The 23,778-nt window shown below is 42.6% G+C and overlaps 2 protein-coding genes across 8 annotated transcripts; both read left to right on the top strand.

Annotated features, from left to right (window-relative positions):
• Positions 1–1,294: 1,294 nt before the first annotated feature.
• Positions 1,295–4,135, top strand: LOC140823829 (uncharacterized). 7 transcript variants are annotated; one of them, XR_012116292.1, is made up of 4 exons: positions 1,295–1,479; positions 1,878–2,145; positions 2,249–2,394; positions 2,965–4,135. XR_012116292.1 is itself a non-coding variant. In XM_073185335.1 (3 exons), exons 1-3 carry the CDS (start codon positions 1,412–1,414, stop codon positions 3,061–3,063), a joined length of 435 nt encoding a protein of 144 aa, XP_073041436.1. In that variant the 5' UTR covers positions 1,295–1,411; the 3' UTR covers positions 3,064–4,135. The 7 variants fall into 7 exon arrangements, 3 of the variants coding, with proteins under 3 accessions (XP_073041436.1, XP_073041437.1, XP_073041438.1); XR_012116291.1 differs by having other exon boundaries at positions 2,898–4,135; XR_012116289.1 differs by having other exon boundaries at positions 2,249–2,682; positions 2,742–4,135.
• A 17,460-nt stretch (positions 4,136–21,595) lies between these two features.
• On the top strand, positions 21,596–23,717 carry LOC140823828 (uncharacterized). The gene has a single exon (XM_073185334.1). The coding sequence runs from the start codon at positions 22,402–22,404 to the stop codon at positions 23,566–23,568; it is 1,167 nt and encodes a 388-aa protein (XP_073041435.1). The 5' UTR covers positions 21,596–22,401; the 3' UTR covers positions 23,569–23,717.
• Positions 23,718–23,778: the final 61 nt, after the last annotated feature.

Below are 23,778 nucleotides of genomic sequence, written 5' to 3'. Positions count from 1 at the left end.
ATTATTGTCTTTAAATGGTGGCCAGATTCGGATGTTTCATGTGACATACTGTGTCTATTAATCACTCTTTAGCATTAATTAATGTTTCATTAAATATATCCGTGTCATAATTAACGTTACATTGAATAACGTCGTTGCTTTCTTCATGGGACTCAAGCTGTAGCCTTGTAGGCATACATGCACGCTCATAAGTCAGAATCATCGGTTCAGAAAATTTTCAATTTAATTAATATATCTAATAAATTCCCTCATCGTCTCTTTCTTTTTCCGTTTGTTCGATCCTACCCAAATGAAGACACTATCTATGTAGACAGCGTTGAACAAACCCTTTTTGGTAAAGAGTGGCATGTGATCGTCTCACGGATCAATATTCACAATAATGAGTAATACTCTTAGCATAAAAAATAATATTTTTTCATGGATGACACAAATAAGAGATTCGTCTCACAAATACGACCCGTGAGACCATCTCACACAAATTTTTTCTTTTGGTAAATACATATATATTTAACAAAAATTCATTTATTTGCATCGAGCTTTGGGAATATTCATTCAACTATTCAAGATTTACTTGAAGTATTTTTTTAGCTTTAGTTTCATCATCACATGATAAAGGTAAGCAAAAGATAAATTTTCGTCGTTGTTTATGGACACCCGTCCGTGGCTTAATTTTTTTAATTTTTTTTTAAATTAATTGTCTTGGCTCCGCCACTGTTTATGGATCACTCAGATAAATGCAATAATTCAAGAAATACGAGTATATATGAAGTGAATTATATTTATTTTGATGAACATATATCATTTATTTATTAGATATAAAATATATATGACAAATGGTTATAAGATCATTTGAAATGGGATATATCGAGTACGATCTTTGGAATTAAATTGGCTATATTAATATATCAAAATTATTTTTTAGATCTGTTTTTTAATATATAAATTACTCTTTTTTAACATATAATATATATATATACTATATCATTCATTGGAATGCATTAAATAGATGAATTATTAAGCTATTGTATTCAAGAATTTAATTATTGAAGTTCGTCAAAGTTATTGTTTCCGTTTCATAATATTTTTTCGGAGCAAACACGCTTTATCGGTTGTAATACTCCTTAAAATCAAGACATTAAGTTAATTTACAAAAACATTAATTAATTATATTAAAAGGAATGGGCTCCAAAAAACGATGTCATTAAAATACAAAGCCCAGTGAAATCCTGGGCCTTTTTTAATTGGCCCATAAAGAGAGTCCAGAACAACTTCTTAGATAAACCATCTGAGTTGTGTTCGCAAACAGAAATCATTTTCTCGGATTTGGGGTCTCCCGCCGCTGTCTAGGAGAAGAGTGACGGCGCTTGTCGGTGACGGTGTTATTCGCCGTTTACCTTAAGAAGAAAGGATAATGTCTCGTCGAGAAGACCGTAGCTCTGACTCGAAACGCCATCGTTCTAGATTCGACCGTGAACCCAGGTTTCGTCAAAGCACGAGGCCTTTCTGATAATTCGTTAGATTCATGATTTATTTTCCTTTTTCAATGTAGAAATTAGAAAAAATATGTCTTGATTTTTCTTATTTTGTGTTATGATTTTTAATCTTTGCACACTTGTTTTTTCCTTCTTCTCAAAATGTTAGTATATTATTAGGGATTTTCACATACACGAGTCCAGCTTAACATCTCAATGCTGGACCTTGGATATTTCAATCATCCTGAAACTTGTAGAATTTATGGTCTGTGTCTTGTCACCTGTATGTGCTTGTCTACCACCTCTTTAACCTGTGGCCTGAGCAGGAAAACCTGCTTGTAATGCATTTTGCCTTTCATTATTGAATTAATAAACATGCACGATTCTCCTATTGCTTTCTGTTAGCCCCAAGAGATCTAGGAGGGATGGTAGACCAGCAACTGAAAGACCACATTCCAACCCCGAGTTGGATAAAGATCAATTGTCCAACGATCAGAAGCGCCATCGCAGGGTCCAGGATGCATTGACGCTTGAGGCCCCATTAGGGCGTGATGCAAAGGTTGAAACTGGGATTGTGAGCAAAGAACCTGTAGAAAAAGCTAACGGAAACCCGGAAGGTAGCAATCATCCTATTGATCCAGCTAAAGTACCTCGATCCCGAACATACTTTCAGGTATGCTTTTTCCTTACAAATATCATTGTACTGACTCGGGGAAGTTTTCTTGTATTGGGTTTTCACCTTCTTATGCGTGTGTGTCATGTTTTTTATATGACAGGTCTGTTGAAAAGCTCTTGTCTTCTGCTATTGTGGATCATTGCAAATTAGCCTACACCAATCTTCTGTACCCATATGACTCAGTTTCATTCTTGAGTTCTGGATTTCAGGAAATATTTTGATATGGAGTCAATGGATTGTATAAAGGTCGAGCTATAGGACAGTGAAAAAGCAGTTGTGTTTATTCGGTTTTTGTGGCCTTTACTGCATTGATGTTTTAGTCCTATTTTCGCATCTTTTATAACATGGTAGTTTTCAGCTTGATGAGCTGGCTCGGAGATTATTGTTCTCTTAATCTTTTCTCGGATGGGTTGTTGGGTAGTGGAATCAAGTGAAATGCGAGTCATATCTTGTTAAAGCCATCAAAATTAGTTGAACAATTTATGAAGATTAATTTTAATGATCCTTTTATCTGAAACATGTAAAGTTTTGGGCGTCAAGAATTGTGCGTCATTTTTAGGGTATCATTAGATGCATCTCTTAATTTCTCGGAGAAAACGGATTGTGCGTCATATTTAGGGTATCATTAGATGCATCTCTTAATTTCTCGGAGAAAACGGTCAAAAGTTACTTTGATCTTGAACTGGTGTAAGATTCTGTTTTTACTTATTCTCAAGTGATCTTATTCGGTCATTTGGATTTTTGTTCAGCCTGGTGGCTTCAAGTACCTCCATTAATATAACAGTGTTTGGCCTGCCTGTCAATGTCTTATGACAGCATGATGACCGTGGTGTTACCAGGCAAGATGTGAGAGGTTTCAGTCGCAGGACAACAGACAATGGTAAGGTTTTTGAAGATAAATTTTTCCGTGTATGAGGTTTTCATTTCTATAGTTTGTGATATGGGTTAAGGATTTGATATGGATTGAGTATTTCATGGATTTGTTTTGTTCTTTAATTTTCCTGCCTAGAAGCGTTTCTATTAAACTACGGTTGGAATACGAATACACTGTTGGTTGGCATTCTTAAGAATGTGAAATTGTTAGGTTTCCTACGAGTTGTGCTTCATCACTTCATCTATTATGCTGTGTATAAAAGTATAAAATTTTTACTGGTGGTTTCACTTCTAGTATCAGTGATAGGACAACATCTTATTTTGTTATGTATTTAATATATGAGGATTTAATTGTGTAACATTTATTTTCTTGTGAAGAACGTGGATGGTGGAGGGATCACAAACCGCAGCTAAACAGCAGGATTGAAAATAACACTTTATCAAGTGATGCACGACGGAAGGATGAAAAAGCTATGGATAACAGAGAAAACAATACGTGGCGTCATGATGGATACTTTGAAATGGAGGCAAATCCAAAGCCACCTGCGCGCAAGAGGCCTTCCTTCAGTGAGCAAAAGATTACCACTGCAGATCCTGAGAAAGCGGACAAATCAGCAACAGCAGCAAATCCAGTGCTGCCAAACCATGGAGAACGTGCTGCCAAAAGCGAGAAACGAGAGGAAAGAGTGCACTATTCACGATATTCTGACAAACCCGAAAGACCGCTTGCACGGGAGAGGGAATGGAGCAAGGGCGAGATGTGGAGAGGTAACTTTACATCTAGAGATTGGCACGGTAGCAGCGTTAGATACAGAGGCAAAGATCAATTTACGGGAAGGCAAGGCTATCTCCCAATAGGAGATGGTGGCCGTGTTGAGAAATGGAAGCATGATCTTTACAATGAGACAAACCGGAGTCCGACCCCAAAGAATGACGAAGATCAGATTTCAAAAATAGAAGCTCTTCTGGCATCATAAATATTCTGTTGCAGCGCTGAGAAAGGCTCTTATGCTGGGGATTGCGCATTTTTTATGTGATTTTGATTGATCAGCTCACTGTCGAATCAAGTCAGATGTGCTTTTTGTTGAATATATGATTTGGAACCTTAACATTATAGTGATGGAAAAATGTGCCAAATTTCATATTTTTGAAAAAAAGTAAGATTTCATTTACAAACTCAGAAACAAATTTACCATATGGTTATGCACTTATGCTACATGCTAAACATGATCTAAACGTAAGGAAATGTCAAAATCACATTACAACCACCACCTAATAGAATAATGATCAGACACAAAAGTCTACCTAATATCCCAAATCCCAAACAAATTAAATGTGCAGCTCTGTTCTTTCAATTTCAAAATTGAAATCGACAATGGTCTGTCATGAGAAACATAAACATGAGATATAATGTTTTTATAATTACAACATTGAGGTGGGCTTTTGACTTTTTCTTTTTTATTCAAACCACTCTCTCTTTCAAAATGATCTTTTTTACGTCGCTCAACATCACAGCAAACAATCCCTAACTTGGTCGAAGAGGGTTGAAATTCTTGTGACATTTCCCAAAGTACTGAATACAAAACTATTAGAATAATATTATTATTATTGCTAAAATATACATAAATCAATAGATTAAGAAAATAATATACACTTGGTTCCATCTAGACTGGCCAATTCCGCAAATTTCATTACATTTGAAGGCTGATTAAGGCCTAGTTTAGCAAATACTAATCATACACAGACACGAAATTAAATATACCATAATCAAGATCACGAATCAAACAAATCCCAAAAACAACGAACACAGCATCAATTATCGACTTTGTTTCCAGAAGCGAATCTCCTATGCTTCAAGCCAGTACCGGCGCGGCCAGGTGACGTCAACTGGTTGGAGCCCACTGTAAAGAGATCGACGGCGGGTGGCGGCTGAAACTCGGAGCGGGTCCACTGGTCGGAGGAGCCTTCAGCGAGCAGGAGGTGGTAGCTCCGCCCCGTGGAGTTGTTGGAGAGGCAACGGTAGACGTTCGCCGGCTGGCTTTGCTTCTTGATGGCACGGAGGAGGAACGGGAGTAAGCCTTCCATTGTTTCTTGGTTTATATTCATTTCTTCGCTGCTAATTAATGGATAATTCTGTCCGGCGATTCTTTTGTCTGATTTATAGGCTCATTTTTTTGTATTTTTTTGACAAGTTGCAGGCTGACTTGAATTACAAATGTGGAATGACCTTCTTGCCCATCATTTATAATAATTGATAATTTAAAAATGAAAAAAATTTAAATTATTATTTTATCTTAAGTTTAATCTATTTAATCAGACATATTATTATTTTTATTCAATATTATTTAATAGCATACCCAATTATCACAATATTATACATCTATATATAAACAGCAATTTTTAAAATTATTAAATATATATATATTAAAATATTGTTTTTTTAAAACCCTAACAATAGGGACTTTAGAACCGTTAGGCCAAAAAGTAAAATAGTGTTTGGACGATATAATTTTAAAAAACCAAATGTATGGAAACATGCAAATCCGCGGGCGTGCATGGGTGGTTTAATTTATTGAATGAGCTGTTTTTGACTTTTGATTTTCTCTGAAACGATTGTGTTGCGGAGTAAGACCAAGAAATATTACAACGGGCGGCTCAATTATATCCCTCCTTATAATCGCACGTTTTTATTTTGTTTATTAATAATTAATAGTTATCAATTTAAGAATAAGTTATAGAGTTGGTGAGTGATTAGATGTTTTTTGGTGGAATATGAAAAGGTAAACTATATGAAATAAAAGCTATACACATTTATGTTCGTGAGACGAACCAATCTGATCTATATTAGTAATATAAAATTAATATTTTTTATGAGTTGGGTTGAGTTGGTGATCGACAATCTTATATAGTTTTTGGGTAAAATTATTTCTTAATATTTTAGTTTATGTAAGTTCTTGAAAAATAAAATGAAATTTTGATGTTAACTAAAATATACTGAATATTGTGGCATGTGAATATGTTTTTTTTTTTTATATATATTTTTGACATACCACATGATGTGATCACAAATGTTTTTTTTAGGAAATATTGAAATGAATTTTGACAATATATTATGAGATGTATATCCAATACGACGTGTTATTTGAAATATCCTAAAATTAGGCAGTAAATTCAACACGCTTATTATGTCGTGGGTTGGATTGCTCCAGTTGAGTACTGTCAACTACTTTAATTTCAAACTTCAAATTCAACAAATCATGAGGAAGGTTGTATCTAAGAATCTTCCAACATTTTATAAAATGATGTAATGTTATTTATTATTATTTTTAAAAGGTGACATCAATTATGGTGGCGTCTCTCTGCGTGTGTTGTATATTTTATTATTTTTACATACAAAAATTTGTGAGACGATCTCACGGATCAATTTCGGGGGTCGAATATCTTATTTGAGTCATCCAAGAAAAAATATTATTTTTTTGTTAATATATTACTTTTTATTGTGAATATCGGTTGGGTTGACTCGTCTCACAGATAAAAATTCGTGAGATCGTCTCACTAGAGACTTACTCATATATTTATATATTCTATTTTTTTATATATATGTACTCTTGTAAAAAAATTAAAATTTTCTGGTTTTAAAAAGTTTTAAATTTAAAAATTAAACCTGTAAATTTTAAAATCAACTTTAAAATTATCATATTTTTATAAGTATTTTACTAAGTTAATTTGTTATTAAAAAGAAAAAAAGAAGACATCTTGAGGAGTGGGAAAGTTCACATGTAGACTAGTTTGTATGTAAATGAACAAAATTTCCGTATAATCTGCTCCTTAATTCCCTCTGTTTTCGGATTCTGGTGCCATTGGATTCCGATTCTCTGCATGGAAACTTTGAATTTGACCCTATGTTCCAAGTTAGAATCCTATATCGTTTATTCACTTTTTATCTGAAATTAATCGATTCAACTTCCGTGGCCCTGTTTTGGAATTTCTGTTGGTTTCTGTTTTCCCGTTTTTGTTTGATACGTTTTTTTTATTTCAGGAATCGAAATCTTTAAACATTACTGATGCGATCCAGGCGAAATAGATGAGCAGGGTCGGGTGTTCCACCGGATCGAATCAAGTATTTGTAGTGTTGTTTAGGAAAATGAACAAGGTATATGGCTTCAATCTTGACCTGCAAACAAGAAGATGAACTCGTGAATGGGCGCCGGAGGGGTGTCCGACGTGACCACTCCGATGCTTAAATCAGCAGGCAAAGAAGAAATTAAGCAATATATATGCGAATATATGTGAACAATACTTTTTAGTTCAAAGAGTCTCCCTCTTAAATGAATTTAATACCTGCTATTTATAGGGGAGGAATGGGTAGTTTCCTCGATTTCCGTGACATCTACTAAGTCGGTTTACCTTCCTAGCTTCTGATGACTTCTCGGACACTCCAAGCCCAAGTTGCTCTGGCAGATTAGATGGCATGTAATGATTATACTCAAGTGTGGCTCACTTGTCGAGGTAACGCTATTTTCGAGGTTGCCAAAGTGGATATGCAACTGGAAAACACTACCCGGTCAGGGGAGAAGCACCCGACCAACTCTATGAGAGCCCGGGTAAATAATAAAGAATTGCGTACAACACCAATCCATCCGGGAAGAGGAGTTATACCATCCGGGAAGAGGAGTTATACCCGGATACTCCTGAAATCGACCCTGACTATGACCCGGATCCTACTAGGGGTATCACCACCCATCCCTAAAATAGTCGGGCTAGAGCTTGACTCGCTGTCCCGATTTGATCCTTTCTGCACTCTTTGCAATTGTGAACAAATATTTAAACAAGGGAACTTTTGGAGTGTCTCGTATCCCATATCCTTGACTCCCCGATGTCTGATAATCACTATTCTCGAGAGAATCGATCGAATACATTAATGAGGATGCTACTGAAAATTGCTCGTTTTTCAAGGTAATGATGAGTCTATACTCTCAATAACTGCACACGTCTCTTCACTTGGACGCACGATTTCCTAAGCGTCCTACGATCGTCCGATTAAATTTGAATCGAAGGTAGAGATGAACGCTCTACCCTATAAATAGAGACCTTGCTTATCCTTCCATCTTATCAATGCAATGGCAAGCTCAAGCAATTCGAAAGCTCCTGATATGGCGGGGGAATTTATGCGTGCGGTCACAGAGAGACGGAAGACTGATTTGGAAGACGAAGTTTTCCACAAAATACTCCTATTTTGGGAAAGATTGTACGAGCTGGAATCTTCTCAGTACGCAGAAGGGGCTCCTGCTCCTGAGAACGTGGCTCGTATGCAGAAGTACCGTGAACGTCTTTGTGTTGCGGAGTATGTGGACATATTTACTCACCATGGTGTCTACGCACTAATGCTAGAAAAGGAGTTGAAGATCCTGGAAGACATAGCCGGGTCAGATAGCTTTGGCAAGACCGCTACCGGAGATCTCAGCGGTTGGCTGCACAAATGGAGGGTTGCTGTAGAGGATGAACATCTCCGTGTAATTCGTGCTCATTTTTAATAATGAAATGTCCTTTTGTTTTCGTTCTAGCACTTATCTGGTAAATAGCGAAACCCACTTAAACGAAATTAAATAATGAAAATTGACATGACTAATAATCCCTAGATAATAATGCTTAGGCCAATGAGGTCTCGGTCTACCAGTTTGTTATGTTGAGATCTCGAGATTGTAGTCCGAGAGAAGGAATAAACAGGGACCAAGAATCCCCCGGTCTGCTGACGTGGTGCCATAATAATATGAGATTTATTGAACTCCTGCCAAACAAAAACGTTCCGTATTTCGAGGCACCTCAGACTTGACGTTTTGATAGCTGTTCAGATCCTTTCGTCTGCTCCGCGCAATTTACGAGGGACATCCTGATCATACACCTGTCCAAATCTGATGGCTATGATCAACTCTTGCCTTTGAATAATAAAGGAGACGCTTCGCATGGCTGAGACTCTTGGATTTCCCCCACATTTAAGGACGTTTGCCTATAAGTAAGAGGGTGAACACAAAAAACAATTTCCCATTTTACCATGTCGAGTTCAGGCGGTTCCAGTGCTTGCAGCAGCACACACGTCTTGGTGACCCCGGCAATGCGTCCTCATCTAGAGGAGCTGAAGAGAGGCATCGAGGAGAGCGTGTGGAGGAAAGTTATGACCGTACGAGATAAGGCCCACGATCTGGATTTTTCCTACCGCAACAGTCTCGTTCTTACTCGAGCACAAAGAGCAAGAGCGAGGAAGTATATCCGAGAATTTGCAGTGGCTCGGATTACAGACCTGGTTAATGACCAGGTTCTACTACACATGATGCTGCGGAAAGAATGGCATGCGCTAACCAAGATAATGCACAATGAAACCTTTGTCAATCTTCGAATCCACGAGCTGACTAACTGGATAACAGAATGGCGAGATTCTGTGTCTGTTGTAATGGATGACATAATTGCTCGCCGCTTCTTTATGTAATGAGAAATTTATTGCTTTTTATTGCTTTATTGCCTCTTTTCCAGAAAATCTATATAAATTTACGTGCGTCGCAACAATAGATGCTCAACCAATCGTAATAATTCGAATTATAAAACTGAAAACGTCTCCGCGATATACCTGTCTGGGAATCTATTCCGGGGTGCGATATCCTTCTTCCTGGACTAAAAACACAATCCCGGGTAATTAAATTTCCGGGCTATCGAACAAGTTGTCGGGGGCCTCGCCTTTTACTTCGCGCATTTTGCTTGTGTACTTCCCTCAAATTTACGTGTTTCCAAGTAAAAACCGGGATTTAAAATCTCCCCGGTTTAACATAACTTATAACATATCGAGGCCTCAAACCTCCCGATTTATAAAATAACATGCCGGGGCCTTAAACCTCCCGGGCTCCCAAATAACATGCCGCGGCCTTAAACCCCCCGGGCTACCAAAACTGGGTAATTCAAAAGGTACCGTGATAGTACGTACCTTTCTTGCTTCAACGGTTATCAACGTTTCGAATTTCGAGGCGTTGATAAGTCTGACACCATAATGATTACGCGTGTCCTTACCGATTCCCAAGGATCATCTCGTCCATCCGATTAGATGCAAATCAAGGGTAGAGATCGAGTCCTTCTCCTTATAAGTAGTGCCTAAATTATTTTGAAAATATCACTTTCAAATTCGAATCTCCGGCGAAGCCCTGCTTAAATTGCTCCTCGAAGCTCTTCCGTGCAAAAAATCACCCACTTCCGAAGCTCCTCTTCAAAACCTGTAAGTTCTCTATTTTTATCATGTCAAACTCTACTTCTTCAACGTCGGGAGCCAATGCGCGAGGCTCTCCTAGCGACGAATCTGCTGCGTTACGCTCCGATGCTTCTCAATCTCCCCCACCCCAACGCTCTGTCACCCAACCTGCTAAGAGACCAGTAGCCTCTTTAATTAAACCATCTTCTTCTAAACCCTCCATTCCTAATTCCTCCCGAATTCTCGCCCAAAGAAAAGGTAAGGGCAAAACTCGGGCCGTGAGCCCTCCTCCTGTCGAGGCCCCGGGATTTCCCTGGTTCTCCTCTCTGAGTAGCACCCTGCGCCCAGGGGCGGATGAAGAACTTAGGACCTTGGGTAGTATTCCTTCCAATCTTTCTATTTTAATACCCGAGTCCTCTGATAGGGCAAAAAACCCCCTCAAGGGTACACTACTTTTTTCCGGGACCAAATTAAGAATGGTCTTAGATTTCCGATTCACCCCTTTTTCATTGCAGTTGCCAAATTTTTTGGCGTACCCATTAACCAATTTCACCCTAATTCTTTTAGGATAATGGCTGCCACTTATGTCCTCTTTAACATGAATAATTTTCTTATTAACCCCCTCATTCTTCACTATTACTTTTCTTGCCGGTTTGGGGATAATGCCTTTTCCCTGACTGCCCGGCATAACGCTCGCTTCCTTGATGATATTCCCTCTTCTCAAAAAGGGTGGAAAGGAAGATACTTTTTTATTCGACTTCCGGGAGATCTTCCCTGCTTGTCTGGCTTTCTCTCTTCTCTGCCTACACAACCTTCGCTTCCCGGCACCTATAAATTTGAAGAACCCTTCATCGTGAGCCAGGATTTGGTGGAAGGGCGCAAATACTCATCTTCCACATTAATTTCTGATGATAATTTGATCACATATGGGTTGAGTCCCCGGGGTGAGGATCCCGAAGATCGCATGATTGATGAGGTGGCGGGCTCGGGCCCTCAACCCGGTAATTCACCCTTCTTTCTTGCCACCCCCTCCCTTGTTCTTTCCTTGATTTACTCAACACTTACTTCTCCTCTGTCCAGATAACTCCGAGATGCAAGCAGCTTTCGCTAAAAGACGAGCAGTCGAAAAGGCGGCCCGGGAAAAGGAACTCGCAACAAACCGGGCAATGGCCGAAGCAGAAAAACAACGTGCTATGGAGGAAACGCCCCGGGGAATCGAAATTACTCGAGAGAATCCTTCCCGGGATGATACTCTTCGGGTAGTGGTTGAGACCTCAGAGGAGGCCGAAGATCTGGTTCCTCTTAGTAAAAGGCAAAGGATCTTGGCTGTCGAGCCCGAACTGATTATCTTGGATAATCCTCCTGCAGGTGATCAGGGTCCTTCTGGTTCCCACGAATCCCTTCCTCCTCCGCAGTTCAAGGAAGCCTCCAGCTCCGAATTTCCTTCGACTAACATTTTTTTCGAAGGGCCTACTTCTAGTGGCGCGAAACGCTTTAAGCAGATGCTCAGTCTTTCTGAGGCGGCCTTTCTAAAAAGTGTTCCGGCCTGCAATAGATTCCCGGAAGGATCGAATCGCCTCTATTCCGTAAGTTTTTCTCCTTATTACACTTATATTTTGACACATTCTTTATGACTTTTGCTCTTTGTTTTTGCTCAGGCTGCTCAAATGATAATGTCTGCTTTTGAGGAGGTGGCTGCAGTAGCCACCAAGACAAATAGGCAAGCCCGGGCGGCTCAAGAAATTCATGATCAACTTCGAGAAGATATTGCCCGGGCTACCAAGCTGCATGAGGAGAAAGTCACCGGTCTCCTGGCCTCCCTGGAAATGGCCAACCAGCATTTGGCTTCCGCTCAGCGTGCTCGGGATGAAAGTTTAATCCGAGAAGAGGCCTCTCAAAGGCAGATTGCTTTCTTGGAATCCCGGACCCGCTACCTTGAGGAAGAAGCTACTCGCCAACAACATCGAGTCGTGGCTGCTGAGGATAAGCTTAAATCCTTACAGCTTACTCAAGAGGAATGGAAGACTATTTTCCTTCAATCCTCAGATTTCCAAGCGGCTGTTGAAGATAGATCATACAACTACTTCAAAGTCGGTTTTGAGAAATGCCGGGAACAGTTTGAAGAGGAAAACTTAATCCCGGCTAACAAAGAAGGCTTCCCGGATATTGACAAAGCCATTAACTCCCTTCCTAAAGATGGTGATGCTGACCAAGAGGCTGGGGAGTCCGGGGATCAAACTGCACCTTTAGAGTAGGATTGTTTACCTTCTCTCTTTTTTCTTTGTAATTTCCGGCCTTCGAGCCCTTTAATGAAGAACTTTCTTTTCTTCCTTGTGACTAAATGATATGTGAAATACATATGTATTCCCAGACCCGGTCCTCATGGTCATTTGGGCCTTTTAAGAGCCAAAGCGCGGAGCCTTGGGCCGGGGAGCACGTCCCGGGACTTGGAATGGTCGAGGTGTGTGGCCCCGAGCCAGGGTGTAGTGCCCTGGGCTTTTGAGAACCAAGGTGCGGAGCCTTGGGCCGGGGAGCATGTCCCGGGACTTGGAATGGTCGAGGTGTGTGGCCCCGAGCCAGGGTGTAGTGCCCTGGGCTTTTAAGAACCAAGGTGCGGAGCCTTGGGCCGGGGAGCATGTCCCGGGACTTGGAATGGTCGAGGTGTGTGGCCCCGAGCCAGGGTGTAGTGCCCTAGGCTTTTGAGAACCAAGGTGCGGAGCCTTGGGCCGGGGAGCATGTCCCGGGACTTGGAATGGTCGAGGTGTGTGGCCCCGAGCCAGGGTGTAGTGCCCTGGGCTTTTGAGAACCAAGGTGCGGAGCCTTGGGCCGGGGAGCATGTCCCGGGACTTGGAATGGTCGAGGTGTGTGGCCCCGAGCCAGGGTGTAGTGCCCTGGGCTTTTAAGAACCAAGGTGCGGAGCCTTGGGCCGGGGAGCATGTCCCGGGACTTGGAATGGTCGAGGTGTGTGGCCCCGAGCCAGGGTGTAGTGCCCTGGGCTTTTAAGAACCAAGGTGCGGAGCCTTGGGCCGGGGAGCATGTCCCGGGACTTGGAATGGTCGAGGTGTGTGGCCCCGAGCCAGGGTGTAGTGCCCTGGGCTTTTGAGAACCAAGGTGCGGAGCCTTGGGCCGGGGAGCATGTCCCGGGACTTGGAATGGTCGAGGTGTGTGGCCCCGAGCCAGGGTGTAGTGCCCTGGGCTTTTGAGAACCAAGGTGCGGAGCCTTGGGCCGGGGAGCATGTCCCGGGACTTGGAATGGTCGAGGTGTGTGGCCCCGAGCCAGGGTGTAGTGCCCTGGGCTTTTGAGAACCAAGGTGCGGAGCCTTGGGCCGGGGAGCATGTCTCGGGACTTGGAATGGTCGAGGTGTGTGGCCCCGAGCCAGGGTGTAGTGCCCTGGGCTTTTAAGAACCAAGGTGCGGAGCCTTGGGCCGGGGAGCATGTCCCGGGACTTGGAATGGTCGAGGTGTGTGGCCCCGAGCCAGGGTGCAGTGCCCTGGGCTTTTAAGATTAGTACTCGTCGAACTTAAGATGTAAGAAATAATAGAACACTTCTGAGAAAAATATATCTTCCATTATATCTTCAATCAATACATCCATTTAAGCATAATACTGTTTTAAATTAAATACATTCCAAGGTCTCTTGAGGGAACGCCCTTGTGCATCTTCTAAATAGAAAGATCCCGAACTGACTTTTCGAGTAATCTTGTAAGGTCCTTCCCACCTGGCTTCTAACTTTCCGACTTCCCCAGCAGGATTGACCTTTTTCATGACGAGATCTCCTATTTGGAAATTTCGGATCCGGACCCTTTTGTTATATGATTTCATAATCCGATTCTTATATGCTTCCATTCGGATGCATGCTCGATCTCTCTTTTCTTCTATCAGATCCAATTCCATAGCCCTGGCCTGATCATTGCTGCTTGGGTAAGCTTCTACCCGAGAAGAAGTCATTCCGATCTCTACGGGAAGGACTGCCTCAGAACCATACACTAAGCTGAAAGGAGTTTCTTGAGTAGGTGCCCGGGGAGTAGTCCGATAAGCCCAGAGAACACTAGGCAATTCTTCCACCCAATCTTTTCCTTTACCTTGTAATCTGGTCTTTAGTGCTTGCACAATGATTCTATTGACAACCTCTGTTTGACCGTTAGCTTGTGGATATGCAACAGAGGTAAAAGATTGAATAATCTTCATTTCCTGGCACCACAACATAATTTCTTTGCCCTGGAATTGTCTGCCATTGTCCGAGATTAGTCTTCTGGGCACCCCAAATCGGCATACAATATTCTTCCACAGAAATTTCAACACTTCCTGCTCGGTAATTCGGGCTAAGGGCTCGGCTTCAACCCACTTGGAAAAGTAATCCACTGCTACTAATAAAAATTTCTTCTGAGCCCGAGCAGTTGGGAAGGGACCCACAATATCCATACCCCATTGATCGAAAGGGCAAGATGCCCAGATGGGCTTCATGAGAGTGGCCGGGCTGTGCTTAAAATTTGCGTGATGTTGACAGCTCTGACAAGCTTGAACTATCTGGGTGGCATCTCGGTTAAGAGTTGGCCACCAAAACCCGGCAAGCATGGTTTTTCGAGCTAGAGACATTCCTCCAAGGTGCTCTGCGCAGCATCCTTCATGAATCTCCCGGAGTACATAATCTACCTCCTCTTCAGGTAAGCATTTTAAGAGAGGCCCCTGGAATGATCTTCTATACAAGATTGAGTTTAAGAAAACAAACCTGGAAGCCTGTCTCTTAATCTTCTGGGCTTGACCTCTGTCCTCGGGTAGTGCACCCTTTTCAATAAATCTGATTAAGGGCGTCATCCAAGAGTTTTCTGGATCGGGGGCTCTTCCTTCGTCGGTCGAGAGGATCAAACGGGAGACGTGCAACACTTCTCGGGTACTTACTTCACTTAGGGAGGCAGCCATTTTTGCCAGAATATCCGCCTCGCTGTTCTCCTCTCGGGGTATCTGTTCGATACTCCAATCCGAAAAGCCCTCCGCTCGTGTTTTGATAAGCTGTAAATATTTCAGCATCCTGTCATCTTTGGCTTCGTAGACACCCCTTATCTGCTGAGTGACAAGCTGTGAATCAGAATATATAATTATTCGGGAAGCCCCGACTTCCCGAGCAGCTCGAATTCCAGCTAGCACAGCCTCGTACTCGGCCTCATTATTAGTTACTCGGGAATCAATCCTTATTGCCAATTTGATTTTTTCTCCCGGGGGAGATATCATCACGACTCCTACTCCGCACCCTGCCAGGCTAGACGCCCCATCTACAAAAACTCTCCACACTTCCTCTTCACTGGGCTGGATCATCTCAGACAAGAAGTCTGACAAAGCTTGTGCCTTGATAGCCACTCGTGGTTTATATTCGATATCGTACTCCCCCAATTCCACAGTCCACTTAATCATTCGCCCAGATACCTCAGCATGAGTCATGATTTTACCAAGAGGGCTGTTGGTAAGAACCACTATTTGATGTGATAAGAAGTACGGTCTTAGCTTCCGGGAAGTTACGATTAAAGCCAATGCAATCTTCTCTACCTCTGTATACCGGAGTTCGGGCCCTCTTAGAGCGTGGCTGACGTAATAAATAGGCTTCTGATCAGAGCCTTCCTCTTTGATCAACACTGAACTGACAGCATGCTCTGTAGAGGATAAATATAGGAATAATTTTTCCCCGGGCTCGGGCTTTACTAATACCGGGAGCTCTGCAAGATGGGCTTTCAAGTCCTGGAAGGCTTGTTCACATTTATCATTCCACCCGAATTGCTGGGCCTTTCTCAAGATTTGAAAGAAAGGATAACTTCGGTGTGCTGATCGGGATATAAATCGAGAAAGGGAAGCAATCCTTCCTGTTAGTTTTTGTACTTCTTTTACAGATTGGGGGGAAGGCATACATAAGACAGACTTCACCTTCTCTGGATTTACCTCAATTCCCCGATCTGTGACCATGAATCCCAAGAATTTGCCACTCTTTACGCCAAAAATACATTTGGCCGGGTTAAGCTTGATCCCATATTGCATGAGGATGGCAAAAGTTTCCTCCAGATCATCAATAAAAGTAGTGACCTCCCGGGTCTTGCTTAAGATATCATCCACATAGACCTCTACGTTCCGCCCCAGCTGCTTCTCGAATACTTTATCCATAAGACGCTGATAGGTGGCCCCTGCATTTTTCAACCCGAAAGGCATTACAACATAACAAAATGTACCTCCCGAGGTGACGAAACTGGCCTTATCTTGATCTTTTTTGGCCAGGGGAATTTGATGATACCCCTGGTACGCATCCATAAAGCTCAGCAGCTCATAACCAGAAGTGGAATCTACCAGCTGGTCAATCCGGGGCAGTGGATAATGATCTTTGGGGCATGCTTTGTTTAGATCACGAAAATCTACGCACATGCGCCATTTGCCAGTGGATTTAGGTACTAAAACCACATTGGAAAGCCACGTAGGGAATTGAATCTCCCGAATGTGCCCTGCCTTCAGGAGCTCCTTTATTTGTTCGGATATGACCCTGTCCTTTTCAGGACCAAAATGCCTCTTTTTTTGCTTCACGGGGTGAGATCCCGGGATGATGTTCAAATGATGCTCCGATATAAGGGGAGAAATCCCCGTAAGCTCCTGCTGGGACCAGGCAAATACGTGAATGTTAGTTTTTAAACACTTAATTAAACTTACCCGGGTGGTCATGCTGAGATCCCGAGCCACCCGGATTTGCTGTCCCGGCCCCACTTCCACCGCCTCCTGCTCTTCTTCTGCCACAAAGTGGATCTCCCCTTCCTCCACTATTCTTTCTCCTGTCCTAACTCTCTTCCCCTCCCTCTTAAATCTGCTCCGATCCGCCCGGACCGCTTCTACATAACACTTTCGAGAAGAGGGTTGATCTCCCCGAACTTCTCCTACCCTTGCTCCCACAGGAAATTTTATTTTCTGGTGGTAGGTAGACGCTACAGCCCTTAACTCATTCATAGCCGGCCTCCCCAGGATAATGTTATATGATGACGGGGAGTTCACCACAGTGAAAGAAGTCATCACTGTTTTCTTTAGATCGTGAGAGCCCAGAGTCAGCGGCAAAATAATCTCCCCCTCTGGATAAACCATGTGTCCGGCGAAACCAAAAAGAGCAGTTTCCACTGTTTCCAGGTGATAGCCCTGTAAGTCCATCTGCTCAAAAGCATCTTGGAAAATTACATTCACAGAACTGCCTGAATCTACGAAAACCCGCAGAATGTCATAATTCGCCACCCGGGCTTGGATCACCAAGGCATCGTTGTGGGGTAGATTCACCCCTTTCAGGTCTTCCGGGCCGAAACTGATGACTGCCTCATTGCCCCTCATTCCTTCCACCTCCAAGCACTCTTTCCTACTTCTTGACTTCCTTGCCCGATTGGAGTCTCCGTCAGTAGAGCCTCCGGATATCATTTTAATTGTCCCTACAACGGGGGGTGACTTCTTTCTCTGCTCAGGTTCAGGCCCCCTTCTTCTTCCGGGCTCGGTTCTAGAGTTGTTTCTCACACCTCCTCTCTGAGAACTAGATCCGGGCTGTCGGGATGCCCACGGCGGCACCCTAGACATTTGAGTATTGATAGTGGGCTTTGGGAAGGAAGGCGCAACATAATTTCCCTTTAGAACTTTGCAATCCTCAGTATTATGATAGCCTAATTTGTGAAGCGCACAAAATCCTGTCTTCTCTGGCCGAGCCAGTTGATGATCCGGAGCTAAATCCCTACTACACTCCTGCACCTCCCTCTCTCGGGCAATCTTCAGAGGCACATGATGAGAGAAATGCCCTGGATTGCCCCTCTTCTGTCCCCTCTCCTCGGGTTTGGATACCCGGTCTCCCCTTTCTTTCCTCACTGCTTCCCTCTTCTGCTTCTGGGCTTCCTCCATATTTATGTACTTCTCTGCCCGGGATAACAGATCCTCAAAATCCCCGGGCACTTTTTTGGTTAGCGATTTAAAGAATTCACCCTCTCTCAGACCCTGGGTGAAGGCAGTAGTCTTGGTCTCGGTGGCACAAGATGGGACGTCTAGAGCCACTCTGTTGAACCTTTTGATGTAAGCCCGCAAACTCTCCTCGGGACTCTGCTTCACCTCAAAAAGACTAAAAGCAGTCTTTTTGTACTTCTTGCTGCTACTGAAATGGTGTAAAAACACCCTCTGGAAATCCTGAAAGGAGTTAATACTCTGGGATGCCAGGCCTTCGAACCACCTCTGAGCTGAATCCACCAACGTCGTTAGGAATACTTTACACTTAATTCGGTCAGTGTAGCAATGCAACATGGCCGTATTTTCAAATCTGGCCAAGTGTTCCTCTGGGTCAGCGTTGCCATCATAATCTTTTACTTTGGCGGACTTGAAATTCCCGGGAAGAGGTTCCCGGACTATGATGTCTGCGAACGGACATCCTCTCAAGATTGTTCGGGCAACGCTTCGTTCTTCCAACTGTCCTTCGAGGACCTTCATCTTCTGCCGTAAATTTGACAATTCCTCTGCCATGGTAGGAGATTTGGATCCGGCGCTAGACTCCTCATCTTCCCCTGTTACTTCTTTTTCCCTCCTCTCCTGTTCTTGCTCCTCTTCATGTCCTTGTTTATCACCCTGTTTATCACCGGGTGGTGTAACAGGTCGAGAGACCTCCTTTCCAGCTGCATATAACGCGACGGCATCAGCCATCATTCTTTTTAACTCCTCAGGGGTCAGGGTAATGTTTGGCCCAGTATTATTGACATTGGCTTGTCTCGAAGTCTGTCCCCCATCCCCCTGGGCATGAGGATCACCCTGATCGGTTCTTCTTGTACGAGCCATATCAACGTCTTGAATTCAGTATATTTCCCACAGACGGCGCCAATGATGCGATCCAGGCGAAATAGATGAGCAGGGTCGGGTGCTCCACCGGATCGAATCAAGTATTTGTAGTGTTGTTTAGGAAAATGAACAAGGTATATGGCTTCAATCTTGACCTGCAAACAAGAAGATGAACTCGTGAATGGGCGCCGGAGGGGTGTCCGACGTGACCACTCCGATGCTTAAATCAGCAGGCAAAGAAGAAATTAAGCAATATATATGCGAATATATGTGAACAATACTTTTTAGTTCAAAGAGTCTCCCTCTTAAATGAATTTAATACCTGCTATTTATAGGGGAGGAATGGGTAGTTTCCTCGATTTCCGTGACATCTACTAAGTCGGTTTACCTTCCTAGCTTCTGATGACTTCTCGGACACTCCAAGCCCAAGTTGCTCTGGCAGATTAGATGGCATGTAATGATTATACTCAAGTGTGGCTCACTTGTCGAGGTAACGCTATTTTCGAGGTTGCCAAAGTGGATATGCAACTGGAAAACACTACCCGGTCAGGGGAGAAGCACCCGACCAACTCTATGAGAGCCCGGGTAAATAATAAAGAATTGCGTACAACACCAATCCATCCGGGAAGAGGAGTTATATCATCCGGGAAGAGGAGTTATACCATCCGGGAAGAGGAGTTATACCCGGATACTCCTGAAATCGACCCTGACTATGACCCGGATCCTACTAGGGGTATCAATTACCAACCCTGATATTTCAAGAAATCTGTACATTCTTTTCCAGAAATTTGAAATGCGTGATAAAAAAAATGGGTTCGCTGAAGAGTGACGTTCTCTTGAAGCTTCCTGAAGACATGAAAATGGGGGACAATGAATCTGCAGATGATCGAAAGCCTGTATGAATAAAAATCAGAAGCATAATACCTGTATTAGAAGAAGGCGATTCAACTTCCCATGCATTGTATGTTTCTTTGCCTCAAGAACAGAATGCGATGATTTTAGGGAATAAAAGGAAACTTGAGCAGTTCATTTACGTCCGAAACCTGGAAAATGCGCATGCTGTTCCGTTACTCAGGGCCGTAACTCCGGTTCCCGGGAGGCGCCAATGCAAAGGAACCCCTGAAAATTTTGTTTCACCACAAAATTTGGGGAAGATTCTTGAGGCATCTAGAATGAATAAATGTAGAAAGAGGATTCTTGAGTATGGTTTTAATATTGGAGAGGAAGGAACAAAAAGTAGGCCAAGTTCTGTTGATAATGATAGCGATACGGATAGCATTGTTTCATACACCTCATCAACTAGTATTTCAAAGAGAAGAAGCTGGGATGAGTCGGAGATTTTGGGAGTAAAGGATATCTTTGATTCATCAGTTGCCAAGCATGAAATCAGCTCACCTGCGGCTGCTAGAAGCCGTAGTGCAAATGTTGGTTTCTCAGTTTCCTCAATTCACTTGCTCCGTTTCTTGGAATGTTAACTACTTTATCTGTTTATCATGTTCATTAGAAATATAAATGTTAGAATTGTATTATGATCTGCTGGTAATTTGAAAATGGTGTTGTTTAGAAAGGAATTATCGATCTGGAAGACAATGATTTGTCCCACCGGCAGTACCACATCAAAAAATGACTCAATTTATACAGCTATCGCACTTTCTGTTTTTTTTTTTTATATATTATTTACTGCATAATTTCGACCTTGGTTTAACTAGTTCTTATTGAATTTATCTCAATAGGTTTCCGGTTCGGTCGATCATATATGGTAGCTCTGAAGAAAATTTTAGTTAGGTGTCAAGGAGAAGATCAGACGTTGGTTCAGCAAAAGAGATTAATCAAAAGAACAGACAAAAACCAGATTTATGTACCAAACGTCAATAATGTACAGATTCATGATTCATTGTGTAGTTTTTTGTTTATATGATAGAAAAGGAGCAGAAACGTGTATATCATGGAAGTATCTGCCATCAAGCGTAGTGAAACTTGGCAAGGCATAAATTACAGCAATCATCGATATATAGTATATGGAGATTCAAGTTTAGTTTTGCCTTCTTTTTTAGCCTTTTATAAACTTCGACAAATGCTGGCATGAAGAAAAAATCATTTTTGTTCGTCTTCATAAGACATCATTTGCCGTTAACTGTTAAGCGGCATTATGAGAAGAGAAAAACATGAAGAATTGCATTTTTCGAACTGCAGGAAGTGAGGAAGCAACGAGATATTGTTATGCTTACTTCTTGCAGCATGTTTTCTGAGTACCCTTTGGCAAAAGGAGAAGATCTTCAACCATGCGGTGACAAGTTCTTCGAATTTCAAGATGATTTAGCTCGTACGAGGTTAATACTGCAGTCTCTTACAAGCACAAGTCCATTTAGGACAAGAGAATCTGGGTCCCTCAAAATCAATTCAATCAAAGAAGTGTCGAGTAGCGCTCTTGAAAGAAAGAAGAGTGCAGCAACATGGATCAAATCAGCTGTAGTCATGGATCTCTCTCCTGCCTCCTCTGTCAGTGGATCCCTGGGCAAATCCAACGGCCTCCGCTGAATAAAATCAAGCAAGTCAATCCTAAAAACAAAACCAAAAGTCACGCGCATCGTTAAGAAGACCACAAGCAACACATTAGCATCAGAAAGAGATGATCGGAGTGACTGGACTAAGAGAAGTACTCTAACTGCTGCTAATGACTTGGCTGCCTCGTTACACGACGAAAGTAGAAGCAGTTTCTCAACGATGTGAAGGAATGTTTGAATGAAATTGAGCGAAAATGCTCAACGACGGAGCGTGAAGATTCAATTGGTGGGATGATGTACAGATTTAAAAAGGTGAGCGACTGGCTGGATTTGATAGTAATCTTCGAATAGATGGAGGAAGGTTAAGTTCTAATGATTTTGAAGGTTCTGAAATTGAAAATTCTGGGACATTGAGAAACAAGACTTACGCGATCTCGATGAATCACATAGAGCGGACCGCAGTGGCTTTTGAAACTAACAAGAACTGATGAGCAAGCGCACAAGTTTCACTTTTTGCATCGATCAAAGATGGACTGTGTAGCAAGATTTGTTCATGTATATAGAATAAGTTTGCAGCTTGAACCAAGATGTGGTATAATAACTTTTTAAGACACTGGTTCTAATTATAATCATAAAGTTAGAATTTTTCAATTTTATGCTTGATAAAGTTTTTATTATATATATAAATCTCAATTAATACCAACTTTTTTCTATGTAAAAGAAAAAAGGTAACCACTTCGATATGCTCGAATATTGTATTGTATTAAAGAAGGCCACACTTCCAGCTAGAACACACAGGACATTATTAAAATTTAAGAAAGAACCAAACTTTAATGGCCAACTTCTGTCGCCATGCCTCCTCTGAATACAGACGCACCATTATCATCTTCTTCTTCATCACCAACCTCGCCGCCCGCCCCTCCGCCCACTACTCCGCCGATGTCGCCGCCTTACGCGCTTTCAAATCCGCCATTCAGCCCACTTCCATCCCCCCAAACTCCTGCATCGCGACCTGGAACTTCTCCACCGACCCCTGCACCACCCTGCGAACTAACCACTTCACCTGCGGCGTCACCTGCTCCGGCGGAAGAATCATTCAGCTCACCCTCGATTCGCAGGGTTACGCAGGGAAGCTCACCCCACTCATTTCACATCTCACCCAGCTCATCACCCTGGATCTCACGGACAATAGTTTCTATGGCCCGATACCCGCTTCAATTTCTTCTCTTTCCAATTTGAAAAGCTTGATTCTCCGACTCAATTCATTTTCCGGAGAGATCCCGCCGTCTATCGCCGCCCTCAAATCCCTGAAGTACCTCGATCTTTCGAGAAACTCACTCTCCGGGTCGCTGCCGAGCATGAATTCTTTGGCCGGGTTAACAAGACTCGACTTAAGCTACAATAATATCACCGGCTCACTGCCCCAGCTTCCGCGAAACCTCTACGAATTAGCTATGAAAGCTAATCATCTATCGGGCTCGCTTATCAAGTTTCCATTCAACGGGCTAACTCGGTTAATGACTGTGGAACTCAGCGAAAATTCGTTCACCGGAACCCTCGATTCCTGGGTTTTCTCGCTTCCTTCCCTGCAGCAAATCAATTTATCCAACAACAGCTTCACCGGAATCGTTATTTCAAACCCTTGGGATAGCGAGCTAGTTGCCGTTGATTTGAGTTTCAACAAAATTGAGGGGTTTTTACCCACCAATATCGCTGCTTTTCCGATACTAAGGTCACTGGTTTTGAGTTACAACCGCTTCCGCGGACCAATTCCAAGACAGTACAGCAAGAAGGGGTCATCGCTACAAAGGATTTATCTTGACGGTAATTTCTTGAATGGGTCGCCGCCCGCGGAATTTTTCTCCGTAGATTCTCCAATATCCGGCAGCCTAGGGGATAACTGCCTACAGAGCTGCCCGCATTCTTCGCAACTTTGCTTGAAGTTGCAGAAACCCGCTTCGATTTGCCGACAAGCTTATGGTGGGAAACCAAGATCTTGAGCGTCGGTCAAAGCCCTTCCAATTTTTGTCACTGATAAAACGATGGGCCCCACAGTTATTTATTACCGTAATTTTATTATTTACTTAATAATATTCTTTAAATGCATGTGCTAACTTCGTGAAGCTCCTCAGAATAATAGATTTTGTTTCATATTGAGTCCTCTATTTGATTATTTATTATTATAAATAATTTTAGAAAATCTTGCAAGC

This window comes from Primulina eburnea, chromosome 2 (assembly GCF_022965805.1).
Source record: "Primulina eburnea isolate SZY01 chromosome 2, ASM2296580v1, whole genome shotgun sequence".
Taxonomy (NCBI): Eukaryota; Viridiplantae; Streptophyta; class Magnoliopsida; order Lamiales; family Gesneriaceae; genus Primulina; species Primulina eburnea.
This window is presented reverse-complemented; position numbering and strand designations above follow the sequence as displayed.

Excerpts from the sequence above, each read along its gene's own strand:
- LOC140823829 (XM_073185335.1), top strand. The coding sequence starts at position 1,412 with ATGTCTCGTCGAGAAGACCGTAGCTCTGACTCGAAACGCCATCGTTCT. Across the intron at positions 1,480-1,877 it reads AGATTCGACCGTGAACCCAG|CCCCAAGAGATCTAGGAGGG; the intron begins GTTTCGTCAAAG and ends GCTTTCTGTTAG. Across the intron at positions 2,146-2,964 it reads GATCCCGAACATACTTTCAG|CATGATGACCGTGGTGTTAC; the intron begins GTATGCTTTTTC and ends GTCTTATGACAG.
- LOC140823828 (XM_073185334.1), top strand. The coding sequence starts at position 22,402 with ATGGCCAACTTCTGTCGCCATGCCTCCTCTGAATACAGACGCACCATT.